The following is a 24225-nucleotide window of genomic DNA, read 5'->3' on the forward strand; positions in this document are numbered from 1 at the left end:
AAATATAATATTTTTCTTGTGATTTCTAGGAGTATGAAAGATATTATTAATGAACCATAATTTGCGGGCAAAATTTTTAATTTGCTGTATTTACTGGATTTTAAAATAATTTTATTTATTTATTTATTTTTGGCTGCGCTGTGTCTTTGTTGCTGCATGCACTTTTCTCTAGTTACAATACACAGACTTCTCACTGCAGTAGTTTCTCTTGTTGTGGAGCATGGGCTCTGGGGCACAGGTTTCAGTAGTTGCGGTTCCTGGTCTCTAGAGCACAGGCTCAATAGTTGTGGTACGAGGACTTAGTTGCTTCTTGGCATGTGGGATCTTCCCGGATCAGGGGTCGAACCCATGTCTCCTGCCTTGGTAGGTAGATTCTTCACCACAGAGCCACAAGGAAAGCTCTGTTTGCTGATCTTAAGCTATAATAATGTGATCTTAATATAATGAACAAAGTTAGAATTACAGAGTACCCTGATATTTTGCTCAATCTGTGGATCTCATGATATCAGCTTTGGCCAAGGATTGGCAGTCTGCTTTTTGGGTGACAAGTGATTTACCTCATTGAACACTCCAATGAAAGCAGTATTAAAAGGAAATAGAAGAGGCTTCCACTGTGTGTATTGGTTTATTTTTTGTTTTCTTAAACCGTGTATTTGTTAGAATCTTGGACAAGCAAGCAAGAATCAGTGACCTAAATCCTCTTTGTGACTTTGCTGTGGCAGCCTCATATTAATTGGCTCCATCAAAATAACTCTTCTAAATCTTTCCAAGTCCATTCTTCCCATTCACGTACAAAGCACAGTTTTAACTTGGCTTCAAATAAATAGTGAACATTTGATCCACCTAAAAAAAACCCTTGATCTGACTGTGGCATTGGCTGTTTTTAGAAATGCAATAATCTCTCCATCCACCCAACTAACACTTATTATGGACCAACAATGTGTAAGGCTTTACACCTGGTATTATGTATTGTTGTGTTTAATCGCTAAGTCATGTCCAACTCTTGGGACACCATGGACCGTAGGCCACCAGGCTCCTCTGTCCTTGGGAGTCGCAGGCACGAATACTGGAATGAGTAGACATTTCTTTCTCCAGTAATCAAATCCTTATCTTTTATGTTTCCTGCATTGGCAGGTGGATTATTTACTGCTAGCACCGCCTGGGAAGTCTACTACTACAACTGCCACGAAAACAAATTCTTCTCTCCTGTGAACTTCTTGAAAGCAAGTGTGTTAGTTATCTTTTTACCTCCATCCATAATGCCAGGTCACTTCCCTGGTGGCTCAGTGGTAAAGAATCTGCCTGTCAATGCTGGAGAGAGATGTGAGTTCGATCCCCGCATTAGGAAGATCCCTTGGAGAAGGAAATGGCATCACACGCCAGTATTCTTGTTGGAAGAATCCCATGGACAGAGAAGCCTGGCCACCTGCAGAGAGTCAGACATGACTAAAGCAGCTTAGCAGATAGATGGCAGTAGTAATAGTAACAATAGTAGGAGCAGTATCATGGCATTCTTTCTGTGTTTGACACCACTCTAATATTTTATACTAACTTATATAATCCTTGTATCAACCCTAGGAAGTAGGTATTTTGGAGGATGGAGGGAACAAAAAGTGCCCACTGAACTGAGAAGCCATCTTTAGACCAAAAAATGAGACAGGCAACTCCATATGATCAGTTGTTCAGCTTATTACAAAGTAACTTACAGGCTGGAATCTGGTGGACAATGATCCGGAAGCATTCACAGCTGTACTCCACACTGCCGAAGGGCCATGGAGCAATCATATTAATAGTTAACCTAGGGTGTGGAGTAGGTGTTTGGAAATAGGAGGTGCATTCCTAAGTGAAGACTCACGAATGGGTAACTAATCTTGTGGGTGCTGGGCATTTGTCAGTGTTTTAATCATTGCTTTAATCATTGTTTGAGACCTATCAAAGCACAGAACCCACCTTATCCTGGTGATTATTAAACAACATACTACAAAGGGCTTCCCTGGTGGCTCAGCCTAAAGAATCTGCCTGTAGTTCAGGAGACTCAGGTCCAATCCCTGGGTCAGGAAGCTTGCCTGGAGAAGAAATGGCTACCCACTCCAGTATTCTTGCTTGGGAAATCACATGGACAGAGGAGCTTAGCGGGCTACAGTCCATGGGGTCGCAAGAGTCAGACCCGAGTTAGCAACTAAGCCATCACCACTACCGGTTTGGCTCCAGAATTCATACTAGTCTGTATTTTCAAATGAGGGGATTCTTGAGTGTGTCTTCAGTGACAGATAGGGAAGATCATTCAGAGAGGCACTGCAAACAATTCTGCTCAGTAGTCGCTTAATAAATGCCCATTGTGTGGAAAGCACTCTAGACGTGAATAAGATGTAGACACTGCACTCAAGGACTTTATAGCAAGTTTGCATCCTTTCTAATGATCTATTTGGGGGCTGTTTGATAAAAGAGTATAATTTCTATCTGATGGTTTATTTTGCCTTTTTGTGGTCCATTGTATTTCTCACTGAACAATCCACCAATCACAAAATATTTTGCTGACACTTTTTTTTCTTTTAACTTTCATCAAGTGCCAAGTAAAACTTTGTCAGTGTATGGGGCCTCAGAAACAGTAATAAGTGAGATAGATCATCTCTTCCCTCACAGAATATGCAGTTAGTGAAGATGATTAAACAAGTATCAAAATAAAATGTGAAAAATGCTCTGAGAGGTGACAATATGAGAGGGTTAAATAGAGACTTTAACTCTCAAGGGCCTCAGGCGTGCTGATGCCTGAAAGATGAGGTGTCATCTCATCTGAGGAAAAAGGGGTTTCAGGAGTAGACAGTAGGAAACACATATTCCAGGCACAGGGAACAGCATGCTCAGGGGCCCAGCACAGAGGAAGAACCTGGTTCATCTGAGGAACTTAAGGGCAAGTAGGTCTTGCCTGGAGAATCCCAGGGACAGAGGAGCCTGGTGGGCTGCCATCTATGGGGTCGCACAGAGTCGGACACGACTGAATCGACTTAGCAGCAGCAGCAGCAGGGTGAGCAACCTGATCTTGCAGATGCTTTCCTTCTCTGAATCATCTTGGGGAAGTTGCTTTTACTCTTTAAGCTTCAGTGACTCCATTTGAAGAAAGAGAAATACAGTACCTCCCTCCTCGGGTTGTTAGAAACATCGAATGAGGTCATGCTTACAAAGGACCAAGCCCAGAGTAGGTGCTATAGGAGACTTTGTCATTTTTAACTTAGAGGGGCCACCTTGACTGCATGTGGAAACTGGGTTAGAGCAGGGCTAGACTAGAGATGTAGAGACCAATTAGGAGGCTGGTACAGTAATTCAAGAGTAAGAGAACCTTGGCCTAGAGGAGAACAGCAGTGGGAATGATGAAAGGCAATGTTATTTTAGAGGTGGGATAGAGTCCCTGGTGGGTGTAGATATAGCAGGTGAGAGGGAAAGCAATTAAGGTTGACTCCTAGATTTCTAGTTTTGGGTTACCAGCTAGGGACAGACAGGTTAGAAACCCAAATCCAACCTTGTAATGTACAGTTTTGGAAAATTAACTCTATGGATGTGGGTGAGCTGTTCTTACATAGTCAGTGACAGAATAGACAGGAAACACTTCTAAATTCCTTCCCAGCATCTTTTCAGCATGACACACAGTAACTCAGTTAGCAAATACCATTTCTGTGAAAACCAAATTATAAGAGAAGAAGCATATCTTTGCTTGGAGTGCCCTGGGGCAGTTAATATATATTCAACAATGAAAAGTCTTGATTCTGTTTAGTTAGGTCATATCTATAATACACTTAGCTAAAAAATGAGTGTCTCTTATGCTCACTGGGACAGTGTTCATTTGCCAAAAAGAAAAAAAAAAAAGATGCTATGTTCCTGCTCAAATGAATCTTCATAATCAAGTCAGGTATAACTGACTTATTGATGACCTAGACTCTACTGGGTACAAGCACAGAGCAAAATTACTGTCACTCGGCGCTTCTTTAAACATTATTTTTCCCCCCTTTTGGTTAAAATTTCAGAATAAACCCATAGTTTCTCCAGTCATTTTCAGGTATTAAACGTCCAGTCTACTAGGAGAAAACATATAAGACTATCTTCTTAAGTCACAAAATCATAACTATATATGAAAAGATTGATCAAACAGACTTTGTTAAAATTAACATTTGTTCAACAAAAGCCACCATTAAGGGAATAAAAGGCCAGCCACAAGTCAGAGAAGATATTTAGAATATACACATCATTTGTCAGGTATCCAGCAAAAGATTTATATCTAGACTATGTAAATAGCTCATACAAATCAATAAAAAGTATAGTGACATAATAAGAAATGGGCAAATATTTGAATAGACATTTCATTAAAGACGATATCCAAATCTTTAAGAAGCATATAAAAAAGGATTCAACATTGTCATCAGGAAAATGCAGAATGACTAAAATTTAAAAAGATGGTCGATAATAGATATTAATGCAGATGCCTAGTGACTGAAATTCTCATGTAATACTGATAGGAGTAGAAAATGGTTCAAATATTAATACTTTGGGAAATTGTTTGGCAATACCTTTGACTGGTATATGTATGGTACCCTCTGACTTTAGCAGTTCTGCTCTCACCCAACAGAAGAGTGCACATGTCCACTAGAAGACATGTTCTATAGCAACATTTTTTTTTAATAAACAAAAATGGAAAAACTTCAAATGTTGATCATCGGGGAATAGATAAGTAAGTTGTGATATATTCGTACAATAGAACACAAAATATGAATGGAAAAGATGAGCTACTACTCCACCTAAATACATAGTTAACTCTTACAGACATAAGATTGAGCTGATAAATCCATACGCAAGAGAGTTAATATGTATGATTTCATGTATATGAAGTTTACGGTGAGAAAAATTAACCTATGGTGGTAAAAGTAGGAATAGTGGTGACATTAGCTGGGTGGGTCTTGACTAGGAGGAAGCATGAGGAATCTTTCTAGATTACTGGAAATGTTTCATGTTTGGGTCTATGTGGTGATTACCCAGGTATGTATATATGTGTATGAGATATATATAGAAAAATTTAGACTATCTTTGCTCTACTTCAATAAATAGAGAAAATAACCTAGTCCAGTGTACTGTCAAAACTTCAATCTCCTATCCAATTGAAAGCTTTTCCCCTTTCTTCCCCTCCCCATCAACTCATGGTCAATAATCTGTAGTGACAAGGGAGAGTTCTAATAGGTTTCTTCTCTCATCCTTGGTCCACCTCCTTTCCCATTCCTGAGCCATTGTTTTTATCCCCTCTAGGATCAGGTAAATGGAGGAAGGATGGATCAGAGATGAATGGATACAGTGATGTGTCTTGGCTTGTAATCAGGTTCAGATGCTGAGTTTGGTGCATCTTCAAAGGCCAACTCTTCTTGTCAGGATGCTTCTGTGGGTTTTTCAGTGATCCTGCTTCTTCTCTAGGAACCTCCCAATACAACATTAACTGATATGAGCAATGATTGTTTTCCTACTCCAGCTGCAGCCTTGGCCTTTATGGATCTACTCCTCTAGGTGGAGTCCTAGTCAAAAGGACTCAAGTCCATCTCTTCTTAGATCACTTGACCCAGAGGAAAACCAACATGTCTTTGCCTGGCCAGTGGAGAAGTTGCATTCACTCCCAATGTAGCCTTTCTTCCCGTCAGCCTCTCGGCTTTAAGCTTCCCAAGGAGCAAACCAGGGCCCACTCTCTTGCTGTATATTTTTGCCATGAGGACAAAATAGAAATAATTATACATATACAGAAATAGATACGTATAAATATACACATGCACATACATACGTATTATACACATATTATTCAGCACAAAAGTAAGTGTGCCAAGTGTTAGCTTCTTTCTTCCTGGACTAAGTGACCTTTCACTGCCTTTCCTTCTGGAAAGCATCTTTCTTTAGTTACAGGCTTTGGGGAGAGCAGAGAGGACAGGGTTTAGGATTCATTATTAAGATGTATTGTGTCCTTGGAGTTTACTATTCAGAAACTTTTAATAAAGGCACTCTATATTTGAAATTAAACCAGGTGAGGTAAAATAATCATAGCCCTAGAGTTTAGAAAGGCCTGGATTTGAATCCCAGCTTCACAGTTCTAGGCATGCATTCAGTCAGCCTATTTATTGAGGGCTTCCTTTGTGCCAGACACCTTTGTAGGCACTGCAAATATAGGCAGAATAGACAAGATCCCCACCTTGGGGACCTTCACTGGGGAGTGGGGGATAAGTGAATAGTAGGAGTAACAAATAATAGGCAGATAACTAAATATAAATCAACTGGTGATAACACAATGTATTTAGTGGGTGGTCAGAGAACGTCTTCTAAAAGACATGAATTAAGTAAAGGAGGAAGAAGAAGAAGGTAGAAGAGAAGCAATATTCCACAAACCAAAGACCAAAGTCTTTCAAGAAGGAGGAAGTCAAAAAAAAAAAAGAGGAGGTCAGATGCTGTTGAGTGATGTATAACATGAGGGGCTGTCAGTAGCCATGTGACCCCTAGACAAGTTATGTACGTTATTGAAGCAATAATAGTCTGTAATAACTTTCTGAGGATCGAGATAATTATGTAAATCACCTGTCACATAATAGACCAGTAACTGAAGATTTTTTTCACATTTCATGTATGTAATAAAACATGAACTTAAAAATTCACAGTGAAAGATATTTTTAAAATGGTTTCCATTCCATTTCTCACTGAATTTGCAGTATCTTCAATTAATTGCACATAAGCCAAAATATGGAAGTCAATAAGTTAAAGCATAATCATGGTGGAACTGTAGCTTTGTCTTTAAGAGACTATGTTAGTAACAAGCAGTTAACTTGATGTGTCAAGTCATGTGTTTTAGATCACGTCATGTGAAATGTCATGTCTTTAAATATGTCGGAATTTTTCACTTTCAAACTGGCAGAGATCACTTGTTAAGAGAATGAGAGCTAAGAAAATCAGATATTTCAGCATTTATAGGAATCTGTCTTGCTAAATTACAGCTTCTATGAATGATCAGCAAATTATTTCCATTTTAAATCTAAGAAATAAGGAAATTGATTTGGTTCTTATCTGTTTCAGGCATTCCCTAATGACTTAGCATTGATTTTTAAACATGCTTTCAATTTTATAGAATGGCTGAATAATATGACATTTGATCTAACCTCTACAGGAATGACAAAATGAGACTGTTACAGACTCTTTAAAGTAATATAAAATTATGATATCTTTGTCTGGCTTCTTCACAATATTGTCACTTAAATTATTTTAGAAAATCAGGCATTAAAAATTCTACCTAAAAAGTGTTGAAGAACAAAGATATACATTCAAGTGTGTGCTTTTAAATCTACTTAAATGTAAATGATACGTTTTTATGCACTAGAGTTTCCTGCAGAAGAAATTTGTATGCTTTTTGAAAGCACAACTCTCACTCTTAGATGTTTAAAAGCTTGTCAGATGCCTTACAGGGAAGGAAATAAAGTCATTTTACTCCAAGTAAATAATTTCTCCAAATTTTCTTGAGCACATTTATGTAGGTACTGAGAGAGATCAAGAGAATTCTTTTTCATGTTTTAAATTCAAAACATACCAGCTGCTACCTCAGCTATCCGCTAGAGAAAGGGAGAATAACTAAATTTCTGCAGCCATGTGTAGAACTGCATTTATTGAAATCCCAGGGAAAGCTTTTGTATTTTGGATAATAGGGAAAATTCCATATGATATCCTGGATTGCATTTTCAATCATAGTCCTTGTACTGTCCCGTCAGTGTCTAAATATGCTTCATTCATTTAGAATGAAAGCTCACACCTCAGAAGTCAGCCAGGTTTGGGGATTACAAGACATTTTATTTCAAATAACGTGACTACTCCTTGTTGTAAACATTGGATCCTTTGAATTTGGTTCAGAGAGGCCAGAGCTGGGTGACCCCCATTTAGTTATTTTTCCTCAAATAAATAAAGAATGAATGCTGCGTATTCTAAAGTATGTGGCTTTGATGAACTAATCTCACCCTATCATATATCTATTTCTGAGGTTTTTTTTTCCCTCTAGTCGTATTTCTGGTTTCAAGTACTTTTTAAAAATTCATTTTCCCGTTATTACAAGAAGTCAATTTATATATTGAGGATTACTCATATTTACTCTCAAAGATCTTCCTCTTTTCACCTAGCGTGTGTTTTCTTAAAGAAGACACGGTGAGATGGTTTTGTTCCTCTTAAGAAAACCCTGACGGGCCCACGACCCTGGCTACTGCTGTAGCTGTACACTTCTATACATAATTGATGACGTGGGGCCTGCAGACAGCGCCAGTACACAAGCCATATAGATTACCACACTGTGAGGGGTCTTAGGTCTTTGAATTTTCCATTTTTGAATAGAAATAACTCCTTGCCAAGTAACAAAAATTCCAGAAGGAGTAAGTTTACCATAATAATAAATATTCTTCAGAGAACAAAGCATTTGCCAGCAACAGAAGATTCTGACAGTCTTGATATCCTAACTTTATTACCCTTCTCTCCACTCCAACCATCTCTCAACCTAGCAGCCCTGGAAATGTTTGGTTTGGCTGCCATTTTGGTAATGTGTATATATTTTTAAGTTTAGTTCGAAGGAAAGTTAAAATTCCAGATGGCACTTTTTGAGGTCATCCCTTAATCTAGTTGCCCTTTCTGATTCTTTACTAGAAGGTGAAAAGGCTAGTAGATACTGGTCGCCTTTGTGAAAAAAATTATTTATTTTTGGTTGCGCCGGGTCTTAGTTGCATGGGTCTTAGTTGCGGCATGCAGGATCTTGGTTGCAGCCTGGGGGCTTCTCTAGTTGTGGCGTGGGGGCTTCTCTAGTTGTGGCTTTCAGGATCTTAGTTCCCCGACCAGAGATTGGATCTGCATTCCCTGCATTGGAAAGCAGATTCTTAACCACTGGACCGCCAGGGAAGTCCCCTATACTGGTCATCTTTTCATGAGCAATCTGTGAGGTTCTTGCCTCCAGAGAGGTATTGATTACATCCTATTCATCCTGTCTGTCCTTTGTTCCCTCTAAACACCATGAGCACACTTCCTTGGGTTTACTCCTTTGTGCATATGCTGTCCCCTCACTGCCCAGATCATTTCCAGAACCTTCCACCTCCACCTTCTCTTGACTCTTCCTACTCATCGTTCTGGCCTCAGTTTAGGTGTCACCTCTTTCAGAGTTCCTCATTCAGTTAGATTAGGTGAGCAGTCCTTTCTCTCCCATTACTTGGCCTCTACCTTTTTACTTTGCCACAACTGGGCATCATATCTTATTTGGTAGAGACCAGGCCACCTCTCACATTGTTTCCCCAGCTTCTAGGATATGCCTGCCATAGAATTGTGTCTGATAGTTGAATTTGTTGAACAGAACTGCAGAGATACTGACAATATAAAATTGAACTTAAACATAAAAGTGATGATACAGAATATTAGGTTTTAGAAAATAAATTGTCAGAATCTGTAGTATTCCTAGATTTACACTTAGTTTTACTTATGTAATATTTATTCTTAAGAATGCTGTGATAACAGAAAAAAAAATGGATTCGAACTACAACTATGTTTTGTCTTTAAAGACTCATAAGACTAGCTTGTAATTTCAAATGACCAAGTTAATATAAATAAAACCTGTGTTTGTTATGAAATAAACACATTGAAAATTTTTTATAAAGCCACACTGGAGAGGAGACCATGTACCTATTTAATTTCAAGAGTTTAGGCTCATTGCTTTATCTGGGTTCATTTCCTTTTTAAAAAATATACTTTCTTAAAGAGCAAAGTTTTTTATTTTTTTCTAAATCTTAACTTGTATACTATCTAGTTCTAGATGTCTAAAACAGAATATCATTTTTGTCATCATATCTTGGACTGCCCTTATGCTTTTGAAACACAGAATGTACAGATGTCTATTTCTCTTTTAATCAGTGAAAAATAGAAAGCTACTAAAGCTCCAATACAAAAATGACTTTCTATTGTTTTTATAAACACCTTTTATTCCAGAACATATTCCACAGTTCTCCATCAGGGTCACTCATCAATTGCTCTCTGGCTTCCTAAACTTTGTAGATCTTTTGTTGATTTCTCTGAGAAATAGTTTTGAGTGCCAAGCTTATAAGTGAAGATTAAGCTCACAAATTACTGTTTTTGTATTATAGGCTCTAGAATTAAACTGTTTGAGTTCATATCTTGACCTCAAAAATTACTGTTTTACCTTCTGTGTCCCTTGATTTCTTCTTCAATAAGTGGGGATAATCATTTGGTTTGTTTTCAGAATTATATGACTCTGGCAAAGTACATAGAACAGTATCTGTGCTCAACAAATACTATTATTATTACTATAATTCATCAGTCCTAGAAGCAAGAAATTATTTATTCCTCCATTCAAAAATATTAATTGCACTCCTACTATGTCATGACAGAATGTGGTCCACTGGAGAAGGGAATGGCAAACCAATTCAGTATACTTCCCTTGAGAACCCCATGAACAGTATGAAAAGACAAAAAGATAGGACACTGAAAGATGAACTCCCCAGGTTGGTAGGTGCCCAATATGCTACTGGAGAACAGTGGAGAAATAACTCCAGAAAGAATGAAGAGATGGAGCCAAAGCAAAAACAACCCCCAGCTGTGGATGTGACTGGTGGTAGTAGTAAAGTTCGACGCTGTAAAGAACAATACTGCATGAGAAACTAGAATGTTAGGTCCATGAATCAAGGTAAATGGAAGTGGTCAAAAAGGAGATGGCAAGAGTGAACACAGATATTTTAGCAATGAGTGAACTAAAATGGCTGAAATGGGTGAATTTAACTCAGATGACCGTGATATCTACTACTGTGGGCAAGAATCCATAGAAGAAATGAAGTAGCCCTCATAGTCAACAAAAAAGTCCAAAATGCAGTACTTGGATGCAATCTCAAAAACAACAGAATGATCTCTGTTCATTTCCAAGGCAAACCATTCAATATCACAGTAATCCAAGTCTATGCCCCGACCAGTAATGCTGAAGAAGCTGAAGCTGAACGGTTCTGTGAAGACCTACAAGACCTTTTAGAACTAACACCCAAAAAAAGATGTCCTTTTCATTATAGGGGACTGGAATGCAAAAGTAGGAAGTCAAGAAACACCTGGAGTAACAGGCAAATTTGGCCTTGGAGTACAGAATGAAGCAGGGCAAAGGCTAACATAGTTTTGCCAAGAGAACGCACTGGTCATAGCAAACACCCTCTTCCAACAGCACAGGAGAATACACATGGACATCACCAGATGGTCAACACCAAAATCAGATTGATTATATTCCTTGCAGCCAAAGATGGAGAAGCTCTATACAGTCAGCAAAAACAAGACCAGGAGCTGACTGTGGCTCAGATCATGAACTCCTTATTGTCAAATTCATACTTAAGTTGAAGAAAGTAGGGAAAACAGCTACACCATTCAGGTATGACCTAAATCAAATCCCTTATGATTTTTTTTCCATTTATTTTTATTAGTTGGAGGCTAGTTACTTTACAATATTGTAGTGGTTTTTGTCATACATTGACATGAATCAGCCACGGATTTACATTTATTCCCCATCCCGATCCCTCCTCCCCCCTTATGATTATGCAGTGGAAGCAACAAACAGATTCAAGGGATTAGATCTGATAGACAGAGTACCTGAAAAACTATGGACGGAGGTTGGTAACATTGTACAGGAGGCAGTGATCAAGACCATCCCCAAGGAAATGAAATGCAAAAAGGCAAAATGGTTGTCTGAGGAGGCCTTACAAATAGCTGAGAAAAGAACAGTAGCAAAAGGCAAAGGAGAAAAGGAAATTATACCCATTTGAATGCAGATTTCCAAGGAATAGCAAGAAAACCTTCTTCAGTGATCAATGCAAATAAATAGAGGAAAACAATAGAATGGGAAAGACTACGGATCTCTTCAAGAAAATTAGAGATATCAAGGGAACATTTCATGCAAAGATGGGCACAATAAAGGACAGAAATGGTATGGACCTAACAGAAGCAGAAGATATTAAGAAGAGGTGGCAAGAATACACAGAAGAACTACACAAAAAAGATCTTCACGACCCAGATAATCACGATGGTGTGATCACTTACCTAGAGCCAGACATCCTGGAATGCAAAGTCAAGTGGGCCTTAGGAAACATCACTACAAACAAAGCTAGTGGAGGTGATGGAATTCCAGTTGAGCTATTTCAAATCCTCAAAGATGATGCTGTGAAAGTGCTGCACTCAATATGCCAGCAAATTTGGAAGACTCAGCAGTGGCCACGGGACTGGAAAAGATCAGTTTTCATTCCAATCCCAAAGAAAGGCAATGCCAGAGAATGTTCAAACTACTGCACAATTGCACTCATGTCACACACTAGCAAAGTAATTCTCAAAATTCTCCAAGTGAGGCTTCAACAATACGTGAACTGTGAACTTCCAGATGTTCGAGCTGGACTTTGAAAAGGCAGAGGAACCAGAGATCAAATTGCCAACATCTGTTGGATCATCAAAAAAGCAAGAGAGTTCAAGAAAAACATCTACTTTTGCTTCATTGACTATGCTAAAGCCTTTGACTGTGTGGATCACGACAAACTGAAAAACTCTGAAAGAGATGGGAATACTAGACCACCTGACCTGCCTCCTGAAAAATCTGTATGCAGGTCAAGAAGCAACAGTTTGAACTGGACATGGAACAACAGACTGGTTCCAAATCAGGAAAGGAGTACAGCAAGGCTGTATATTGTCACCCTGCTTATTTAACTTATATGCAGAGTACATCATGGGAAATGCCAGGCTGGATGAAGCACAAGCTAGAATCAAGATTGCCAGGAGAAATATCAATAACCTCAGATATGCAGATGACACCACCCTTATGGCAGAAAGTGAAGAGGAACTAAAAAGCCTCTTGATGAAAGTGAAAGAGGAGAGTGAAAAAGTTGGCTTAAAGCTCAACATTCAGAAAACTAAGATCATGGTATCTGCTCCCATCACTTCATGGCAAATAGATGGGGAAACAATGGAAACAGTGGCAGACTTTCTTTTCTAGGGCTCCAAAATCACTGCAGATGGTGACTGCAGCCATGAAATTAAAAGATGCTTGCTCCTTGGAAGAAAATCTATGATCAACCTAGACAGCATATTAAAAAGCAGAGACATTACTTTGCCAACAAAGATCCATCTAGTCAAAACTATGGTTTTTCCAGTAGTCATGTATGGATGTGAGAGTTGGACTATAAAGAAGGCTGATCGCCAAAGAATTGATGCTTTTGAACTGTGGTGTTGGAGGAGACCCTTGAGAGTCCCTTGGACATCAAGGAGATCCAACCAGTTCATCCAAAAGGAAGTCAGTCCTGAATTTTCATCAGAAGCATTGATGCTGAAGCTGAAACTCCAATACTTTGGCCACCTGATGCAAAGAACTGACTCCTTGGTAAAGACCCTGATGCTGGGAAATATTGAAGGCAGGAGGAGAAGGGGACAACAGAGGATGAGATGGTTGGATGGCATCACTGACTTGATGGACATGAGTTTGAGCAAGCTCTAGGAGCTGTGATAGACAGGGAGGCCTGGCGTGCTGCAGTCTGTAGGGTCACAGAGTTGGACCTGACTAAGTGACTGAACTGAACGATGCCCTGGGGATGTTACAAGGTATAGGAAATACAAGATGTAGTAAAATTAAGACTGATCCTGTTCCTCACAAAGCTTATAGCCTAGAGGAAGACACACAGAAAATAGTTTAAAAATCATACAAATACGAGTAAAGTTTTGACTGTGGTAAATGCTACAATGGAGATCCATGATACCCTGAGAGTGCATGTCCAGGGGAAATTGATGTTGGCAGGAAGACGTCCTTGATGACTCAAGGAATTCAAACTCTGCGGGTAGAAGGGAACATAGCTCAGTCAAGGAAATGACTTGACCAAGGACTGGACCCAGGACTTGAGCATGGAGAGCCTGGTGGAGAATGAGGGGAGATGGAGATGTAGGCTGAAATAGATGATACAGGATGTTGTAGGCCACACCTGGTCTTTAAAGACAAGTTGGAAACCCATGAAGGATTGCATTTCATTGTGGAGGCTGGATTGGAATCTCCGAAAGTCTAAGAGTTAAGCAAAGGTCGAGAACAACCACCACGTTCAAGATGTAGCATTGGTCACAGGCCACATTTTGAAATCCAAATACTTGCCCTTGTGCCCTCCTGACTCCCTCTCTGCTCCCTCTCCTATCTGAGTCATTTCACCTGCCCCCTAGCTCTCCTACCTCTATTGACCCCCTGTATTGAGCTTGACAGACCTACCTTGCTCAGGGGAGAGATACTTACCCCCAAATGCTCTACCCTCCCTGATTTACAACAAAGTTCATTCTGGTGAAGTGTAGTTGCTCAGTCGTATCCAACTCTTTGCGACCCCATGGACTGTCACCCACCAGGCTCCTCCATCCATGGGATTTTCCAGGCAAGGGTACTGGAGTGGGTTGTCATTTCCTTCTCCAGGAGATCTTCCCAACCCAGGGATTAAACCCAGCTCTCCCACATTGTAGGCAGACGCTTTACCATCTGAGCCACCAGGGAAGTCATTCTGATAGATGTTTTATATTCATAGTAGGATTCCTAGGAAAGCCCCCGAATAGAATTGATTTAGACTAAGATATGAGTAGGGGCTTCCCTGTTGGCTTAGATGGTAAAGAATCTGCATGCAGTGCAGATAACCTAGGTTCGATCCCTGGGTAGGGAATATCCCCTGGAGAGGGAAATGGCTACCTACTCTGGGTATTCTTGCCTGGAGAATTCCATGGATAGAGGAGCCTGGCGGCTACAGTCAATGGGGTCGCAGAGAGTCAGACACTGACTGAGTGACTAACCCTTTCAAGATGGGAATAGCTTACCTCAATTATAGCATTCTCAAACTTTTAGGACCCTTTTACATTCTTAAAATTTGTTGAAAACCACAAGGAGCTTTCATTTCATTGTATCTATCTGTATTTATCATGTTTGAAATTAAAACTGGGAAATTAATTCATTTAAAAATAACAATAAATGCCTGTGATATGTAAACATACATATTTTTATGAAAAGTGACTTTATTTTCCAAAACAAAAAGAAAAGTTAATGAGAAGAATACCATTGTTTAACATTTTGCAAATCTCTTTAATGTCTGGCTTAGCACAGTACAGCCATAGTCTCATATCTGTTTCTGTGTAAAATCTTCCAATATCACATGTTGGAAAACTCTGGAAAACTTCAGTATGCAACTGTGAAAGAAGGAAGTTGAAAAAGGCAAATAGTGTCTTATTTAGTAGAAAGTATTTTTTTGTCTCACTGTCCCCCCAAAATGGTCTTAGGGACCCCAGAATCCCTAGACCACACTGTAGGAACTGCGGCTCTAGAAGAAGATATGCAATTTAAAAAACCCGAAATACTTATTAAATCAAGAATGCTCAAAAAAAAAAAAATGCTCATCTGAGATGGCATTTCAGGCAATCTAAAAAGTGAATTGAAAGAATTCAGCAGTGCGGCTCTAATCTGCTTCTGCCTCTCATCACCTCTTCCATATATCTGTGTTTGACTGTATTAAATTCTCTAAAAATTCCAGATGGTTTTTAGTGTTATTAGAGACGCTTGTGGATGTTTAGACAGTACTTGAAATACCTGAAACGTGCTGGTTTTGCCTCTGTTTCAGGTGTGAGGCTTATTCCCCATACAAAGCAAATTGTGATTCCCTCTCGACTTCCTCTGAGCATCAGGTCACTTAACTTTCTACAGTATAGCCTCACCTGGAGACCAGAGCTTCACCAGTTTTATCTTTCAAGAAGAACTGATTTGTGATGAGTAGCTAAAGTAACAAGAGGATTTTTCATCTCTGTGGTCTCTTCTAGTTCAGAAACCACGTGATTTTATATTATTTTCTTTGGAGGCACATAAATTCTTTCTGAAGACAGCTAAAAATATTTGGAATGATATATCATTTCAAATGAGTTTGGTGCTTCTCCATGACAAACTCAGAAGACTGCATTCCTTTAGATGAATTTTGTTGCATTTGTCAAAAATTTATTATTTCCTTTAATCACACCTTGTACCATAAGTTCCACCATTACCAAATGCCCTTTCAAAATGTAGATTTATCATATATTTCTATCCATTCAATATTAAATGTTTCATATCACCCCACCGCCCAGCCCCCAGGCATACAAGTGGCTTCAGGAAGAGAAGACCCTACTAATGGAGGAAGACCACTAAATCTTATGTTTTTCTTGAACCAGTAACTCATTATGGAGAATTTAAGTCTCTTGACCACTAGAGTTTATCTGCTGAATCGTTAGTAACTTCTGTCCTTTAACGAGGGACATACATAAATGATGTAAACAGTCTAGGAGGACAGCTTAAAACCCATTTATTTGCACACCTTCATTTGAACTGAAGTTCTCGCTTTTCTTGTAAATTGTGTCATTCATAGATTGATGGTTAGGGATGTGTTGGGCTTCGTTGGCGATCATGAATAAGTGGCCCACAGGCTTCATACAGAACCCAGATGTGCTTTCTTTGGCCTGCATAGCAGGATATCTGGCTGTGTATATGTGTTGGTTTTGCTTTTATCTGGATTTGAATGCATATATTGTTTTTCTCTAGGTTGCCCTCACTCATTATTACCTTGAAAGTGGCCTGATTCAGACGTTTACCTTGTGGGTCCACGCCACTGTCAGTATTTGAATTAACAGCTCTACAAGCAGTCACATCTAGGGGATAGGAAAATATTGTAGAACCCAAGAACACAATATGTACTGTGAAATAAGAAATCACCTAATAGAAAATTATTTAAGAATATGTAATTGCTGATTTTTAAATTCTTGGATTCATATGAAAACATAACATTAGACATAAGTGAAAAATAATAGCTGATTAAGAAGCATGCCTCAAAATGACATTTATAATACAGAGATTTTTTAAATAGCTTAACATAGAAGCTAGAGCATGTTACTATGAAAACATGTTCTGTGAAAGGGAGTCAAGTCTTTCTGAAGGAGGTCATCTATCAAATCTTTACTTTTATGTTATTTTTATTATTTGTATGTCACTAATTTATCTAGAAAAATATGTAATATATGTTTAAACATATAGGATCAGCCACACAACTAACTTATGAAGTGCAGAACTTTGTAATGTTGGTTTATCTGGAAGGTCCCACAGCACCACCTAGCGCCCTGTATTTTATTTTGCATAATATTTTTATAAAGTAAATAATTCTTATGACCACATTTTAATATCAAATCTGACACTGAAATAAATACGTGATTTAAAGCAGTATTATAAGTAAGATGAGATGAAGTAATTCTTACATGTTTACTTGAAGAATTTTAAGTGGGACATGAAAAATGATTGTATAACACAAAACCATTATAAAAATTGACTAGAAAAAAAATCATTTCTAATTCACAACCAAAGACACGCTTATATTATATGTGGTCTGATGAAGTTATTGATAGGTTTTTTATCCGAAGCAGATGGTGATTCCTTTTTTTAAATGTACTGCTCTATAGGAAAGGTGATTTTTCCAGGTTTCTTTTTGAAGTCTGTGAATTCCTGGTCTTCCTAAATTAAAATGCACCAATTAATGACATATTCCACAGCTCTTATCAATTCCAGAAAAAATTATGTAACCACTTTTAAAACTAGAATTATGAGGATTTTGGAGGTAGAATGTTATAAAATACTTCTATATTAAAAAATAAAATGAGTCAACTAAAAGGAGATACCTTATATATTATTTTATGGAAAGCACCTCAAGAAACATAGTGAAACAGGAAAAAATAAAACTATGTGCAGAATACTGTGTAAAATATAACTGTCTCAAAAGTGTAAATTTGAATAATTTAAGGATGTATGTAGGATGAAGAATTGTATGTATGTAGAATTGTATGAAGGATGAAGGAAGAAGGATGGATAAATACTGGTGTATTATTTTCTTCTCTGGAAAGAGTCACAAGAAACTCTTAACATCTCTGGGAAGAGTAGAGTGCTAGAAAATTCCACTTTTCCATACAATTAACATTTTTCCAATCAAAATTGTTTATTGCTTTATTTAAGGTCAACAAGGGTTTCTTGAATATTAAGATCATGAAGCATTTAATTTTTCCTTCTAATATTTTTCTAAATTAAAAACAAAGTATAATTTTTTAATTAGAAAAATAAACTAGTGTTATGAGACATTGTAAGTATCTATCTTATAAGCTTATCTTTTCAGAAGGCTTCATGATATATTTTTTTATTAGCAGGGATATAAGCTCCAAGAAGGCAAGAAATTCTGTCAGATTAATCACACTGTATCTTTGACTTCTAGAACGGTCTATGGGACATAGTAAGTGCTCAGTAAATAAATGCTGAATAAGTGAATGAATGAGAATATAACACATTATGTCCATATGTCTAATAGTAATAAGCTATGTTATAATAGAACTTTACTGTTTGCAAATATATACATACACATGTTTAGTTGCATACTTATATCTGACACATTTAAAACATGAACATTTATAATTATTGCTTCAAAGTTTATAATAACAAAGGTAGTTAATTATATTTTGAGATGCCAATGGCTTTTTTTGCCTATTCTTAAATAGATTTTATGCATTCATGTTAGCTATATTTGGAACTCAGTCATAATGAAATTCAATCAAAATGTTTACTAAAGAACAGAACTCTCATCACTTACAGTTTATATTTCATACTATCTATCATAGTGACCTAAGTGGTTGCTACTTTAAAGTTACCCAAATGGTTACTACTTCCTGCAATAACACTTATATTAATCATAAAATGCTAATTACTCATTATTAAGTATATTCAATTTCTAATTACATACTTAAAATTTCATGACATTTTATAGCTACCTGTTAGTGAAAATCCATTCATAGACATAAATCGTATTATTTAAATGTAGAGTGGTTCTTACTGATGCAGTGTGCATAGATTTTTTTTTTTTTTTTTGACTGTTAAAATGTGTAAAAGTTGCCCTCTACTGGGGAACTAGAAAAATAATATTGACATAGATTTCCAGTTTTCTTAAAGACTCTTAGTTAAATTTATTGACGTGATTTACTCAATGATCACTTCTTGCTCTCTGGCACTTTTAAGTTTCAAAGATATTGAAGTGATTATCAGAGTACATATCAAAATAAATATCTGATGTGGCGAATAATCCATCTGCCAATGCAGGAGACACAGGTTTGATCCCTGGGACAGGAAGATCCCGTGGAGAAGGAAGTGGCAACCCACTCCAGTATTTTTACCTGGAGAATTCCAAGGACAGAGGAACCTGGTGGACTACAGTCATGGGGTCACAAAGAGTCAGACATGACTCAGCAACTAAACAGCAACAAAAAGGATACCTACTGACATCTTTTAATGAAAACATTGGCTATTCCTTCTTAGTGACAGCACCCAATATCATAGCTCCAGAAATCACTGTTTAGGGGTGAGTCTTTACTGAAATATTAAGGGGAATTATCTGTAGTTAGTTACATAATCAAAACTGAGTTAGGACTGTCTTAGCAACTCACCATAGGAATTTTTTTTTTCATTTATTTTTATTAGTTGGAGGCTAATTACTTTACAATATTGTAGTGGTTTTTGTCATACATTGACATGAATCAGCCATGGATTTACATGTATTCCCCATCCCGATCCCCCCCTCCCACCTCCCTGTCTACCCACTCCCTCTGGGTCTTCCCAGTGCACCAGGCCCGAGCACTTGTCTCTTGCATCCAACCTGGGCTGGTGATCTGTTTCACCATAGATAATATACATGTTTCGATGCTGTTCTCTTGAAACATCCCACCCTCGCCTTCTCCCACAGAGTCTGTTCTGTACATCTGTGTCTCTTTTTCTGTTTTGCGTATAGGGTTATCGTTACCATCTTTCTAAATTCCATATATATGTGTTAGTATACTGTAATGGTCTTTATCTTTCTGGCTTACTTCACTCTGTATAATGGGGTCCAGTTTCATCCATCTCATTAGAACTGATTCAAATGAATTCTTTTTAATGGCTGAGTAATATTCCATGGTGTATATGTACCACAGCTTCCTTATCCATTAGTCTGCTGATGGGCATCTAGGTTGCTTCCATGTCCTGGCTATTATAAACAGTGCTGCGATGAACATTGGGGTGCACGTGTCTCTTGCAGATCCGGTTTCCTCTGTGTGTATGCCCAGAAGTGGGATTGCTGGGTCATATGGCAGTTCTATTTCCAGTTTTTTAAGAAATCTCCACACTGTTTTCCATAGCGGCTGTACTAGTTTGCATTCCCACCAACAGTGTAAGAGGGTTCCCTTTTCTCCACACTCTCTCCAGCATTTATTGCTTGTAGACTTTTGGATAGCAGCCATCCTGACTGGCGTGTAATTCACCATAGGAATTTTAAGGATAAAAGTCTAAGCACTCTAAAAAAATTTAGCTAGCTCATTTGTATTTTCCTAGGTCATAAGGTGAAATTTAATTATGCAGTAGTGATTTACTTGTTGTATTAATTGTCGACCTTTTTATACCAAAAAGTAAAATCACATGACCATAAAATGGCATAGTCTGTTTCAGTTCAGTTCAGTTCAGTCGCTCAGTCCTGTCTGACTCTTTGCAACCCCATGGACTGCAGCACACCAGGCTTCCCTGTCCATCACCAACTCCCGGAGTTTACTCAAACTCATTTCCATTGAGTCAGTGATGCCATCCAACCATCTCATCCTCTGTTGTCCCCTTCTCTTGACTTCAATATTTCCCAGCATCAGGGTCTTTTCCAATGAGTCAGTTCTTCACATCAGGTGGCCAAAGTATTGGAGTTTCAGCTTCAGCATCAGTCCTTCCAATAAAAATTCAGGACTGATTTCTTTTAGGATGGACTGGTTTGATCTCCTTGCAGTCCAAGGGACTCTCAAGCGTCTTTTCCAATACCACAGTTCAAAAGCATCAGTTCTTCGGCACTCAGCATTTTTTATAGTCCAACACTCACATCTATACATGACTACTGGAAAAACCATAGCTTTGACCAGATGGACCTTTGTTGGCAAAAAAATATCTCTGCTTTTTAATATGCTGTCTAGGTTGGTCATAGCTTTTCTTCCAAGGAGCAAGCATCTTTTAATTTCATGGCTGCAGTCACCATCTGCAGTGATTTTGGAGCCCAAAAAATTAAAGTTTGTCACTGTTTCCACTGTTTCCCCATCTATTTGCCATGAAGTGATGGGACCAGATGCCATGATCTTAGTTTTATGAGTGCTGAGTTTTAAGCCAACTTTTTCACTCTCCTGTTTCATTTTCATCAAGAGGCTCTTTAGTTCCTCTTCGCTTTGTGCCATAGGGTGGTGTCATCTGCATATCTGAGGTTATTGATATTTCTCCCAGCAATCTTGATTCCAGCTTGTGCTTCATCCAGTCCAGCATTTCTCATGATGTACTCTGTATATCAGTTAAATAAGCAGGGTGACAATATACAGCCTTGATGTACTCCTTTCCCTATTTGGAACCAGTCTGTTGTTCCATGTCCAGTTCTAACTGTTGCTTCCTGACCTGCCTACAGATTTCTCAAAAGACAGGTCAGATGGTCTGGTATTTCCATCTCTTTAAGAATTTTCCACAGTTTGTTGTGATCCACACAGTCAAAGGCTTTGGCATAATCTGTTTACCAGTTCTTAAAAGCTGATAAAGACAGCGTTCCTCCTTACCTCATCTATACTTTTCTCGCTTCTAGGAATCCTGTCAGATTTTGGGTACCACTGCCCTAGAGAGGTTCAGTAGCTAGATTCCATCTACTTCAGACCCAAGAATCACATTGTATGTTTTTCTTCTCCTACCTGCTTGTATTTAATAAATCCAAATGTGTTGTTGAGGAGAAACCTGTTTAAAATAGACATCAATGGTGGGGCTTGGGTTAGAGAAGAAAAAACTGCCCAAATTCAGCCTGACCATACAATCCTACAGCCTCTGCCTTGGTGATGGCGGGAGGGTTTGTGGACTAAGTACAGTCACATGAGGAATAGCCTTTATTAAAAGGGTTCATCTGCCTCCTTCCCCTGGCTGAAGCCTCTCTGAGTCATAAAGTTCAGGACCACTTGGCCCTGGCTTAGGGGTATTATAAAAACTAGAGTAAATCAGGCCGTTGATATATGAGACAAGGCAAGTGGAGTGCAGCTGTCTCCATTCATTTTGTCCATCTTCACACTTGGTATTGATCGTCACAGCTAAATCTAGTGGCAGTGTGTGCTGTCATTTAGACACAGCCAAAAGAAACGCATGAGCTGTGCCAAACCCATTCATTCCACGTGTGTACATGTGGTCTGAGTTTTTGTTTGTTGTTTGTTTGCTTTTATTGGAGTATCATGGATTTACCATGTTGTGTTAGTTTCTGCTATACAAGTGAATCAGCTATACATATACATATGTCCACTCTTTTATAGATTCTTTTCCTGTGTAGTTCATTACAGAATATTGAGTAAAGTTCCCTGTGCTGTAACAGTAGGTCCTTATTAGTTATCTCTTTTATATGTGCTGTTGTTGTGTAGTTGCTAAGTCAGATCCAACTCTGCGACCCCATGGATAATAGCCTCCTAGGCTCCTCTGTCCGTGGGATTTCCGAGGTAAGAATACTCAAGTGAGTTGCCATTTCCTTCTTGAGGAGTTCCTCCCCACCCAGGGATTAAACCCACATCTCCCTGCATTGGCAGGCAGGTTCTTTACCACTGGCCAAGGGGAAGCTAATTCATTCACTCTGGGATGTGGATGTTGATCCACAGGGCTTACCGACTCCTACCTCACTCCAGGATCAGAGCTAAGATGCTCCCATTATGTCCACTATGGATTAGTGCTTATGTGATGAGAAGTTTGAAAATGCAAAGCGTGGAAACTCCACAGCTGAGCAGTGGCTCAGAGCCACGTTCACCACGACAGTTCAATGCAAGCCTACTTCATTTAAACCTGATATACCGCGGGAAGAAAGAAATGCAGATTTCCATCATTTAAAGTGTAATAAAAGCACTAAATTCCTACCATATTGAAGGTAAAAATAAGGCCCTGACTCCTGAACTCTGGTCTTCATGCCCAAATCATTGGTACTTTATTCAAGATGAAAGTCTAAAATGGTAAGAGCTGCTGGCTTAATTCTAATGTTTGACCATATACATCAAAGAACATACACACCTCTACAACCTCCCTTTTTATCTTTGTGCAAAGTAATTGAATCAAAATATCTTAATCAGCAGTCTGTATATAATATGTTCTTTTTTCTTTCTAGACACTTGTAGAATCTTTCTGACTTCAGTGTTCTAAAATGGTATGAGACTGGGACTTCCTGGTGGTCCAATGATTACAACTTCTCCTTCCAATGCAAGGGATGCAGGTTCAGTCCCTGGTTGGGGAGCTAAGATCCTACATGCCTTATAGCCCAAAAACCAAAACATAAAACAGAAGCAATATTATAACAGATTCAATAAAGACTTTAAAAATGGTTCACCTTAAAAAAAAATCTTTAAAAAATAAATTGTTGTTTTGTTGCTAAGTCGTGTCCAACTCTTTGTGAACCCAGGGACTACAGCACGCCAAGCTTCCTTGTCCTTCACTATCTCCTGAAGTGAAGTGAAGTGAAAATTTCTCAGTCGTGTCTGACTCTTTGCCACCCTGTGGACTATACGGTCCATGGAATTCTCTAGGCCAGAATACTGGAGTGAGTAGCCTTCCCCTTCTCCAGGGATTTTTTCCAGCCCAGGGATCAGACCCAGGTCTCCTGAATTGCAGGGGGATTCTTTACCAGCTGAGCCACAAGGGAAGCCCAAGAATATTGGAATGGGTAGCTTATTCCTTCTGCAACGGATCTTCCCGACCCAGAAATTGAACCAGAGTTTCCTGCATTGCAAGTGGATTCTTTGCCAACTGAGCTATGAAGGAAGCCCTCACTATCTCCCGAAGCTTGCTCAAATTCATGTCCATTGAGTCGATTATGCCACCCAACCATCTCATCCTTTGCTGCCCCCTTCTCCTTTTGCCTTCAGTTTTTCCCAGCATCACGGTCTTTTCCAATGAGTTGGCTCTTCACGTCAGGTGGCCAATGTATTGGAGCTTTAGCTTCAGCATCAATCCTTTCAATGAATATTCAGGGTTGATATCCTTTAGGATTGACTGGTTTGATCTCCTTGCTGTCCAAGGGACTCTCAAGAGTCTTTTGCAACACCACAGTTCAAAAGCAT

General features: G+C 38.7%; 1 protein-coding gene across 4 annotated transcripts in view; it reads left to right on the plus strand.

Moving 5' to 3' along the window:
• SLC10A7 (solute carrier family 10 member 7) overlaps positions 1 to 24225 on the plus strand; it is a 288285-nt gene that overhangs the window by 171857 nt on the left and 92203 nt on the right. The window contains exon 6 of one of the 4 annotated variants that reach the window (XM_043485037.1): positions 1135 to 8826. The exons of the other annotated variants lie outside the window; for them this stretch is intronic. Coding sequence (XP_043340972.1) covers positions 1135 to 1212 — 78 coding nt within the window. The 3' untranslated portion in view covers positions 1213 to 8826. Of the gene's footprint in view, positions 1 to 1134; positions 8827 to 24225 lie in introns of those variants that run through there. 4 annotated transcript variants of the gene reach the window in all.

The sequence above is a fragment of the Cervus canadensis genome, chromosome 1 (assembly GCF_019320065.1).
Source record: "Cervus canadensis isolate Bull #8, Minnesota chromosome 1, ASM1932006v1, whole genome shotgun sequence".
Classification (NCBI taxonomy): Eukaryota; Metazoa; Chordata; class Mammalia; order Artiodactyla; family Cervidae; genus Cervus; species Cervus canadensis.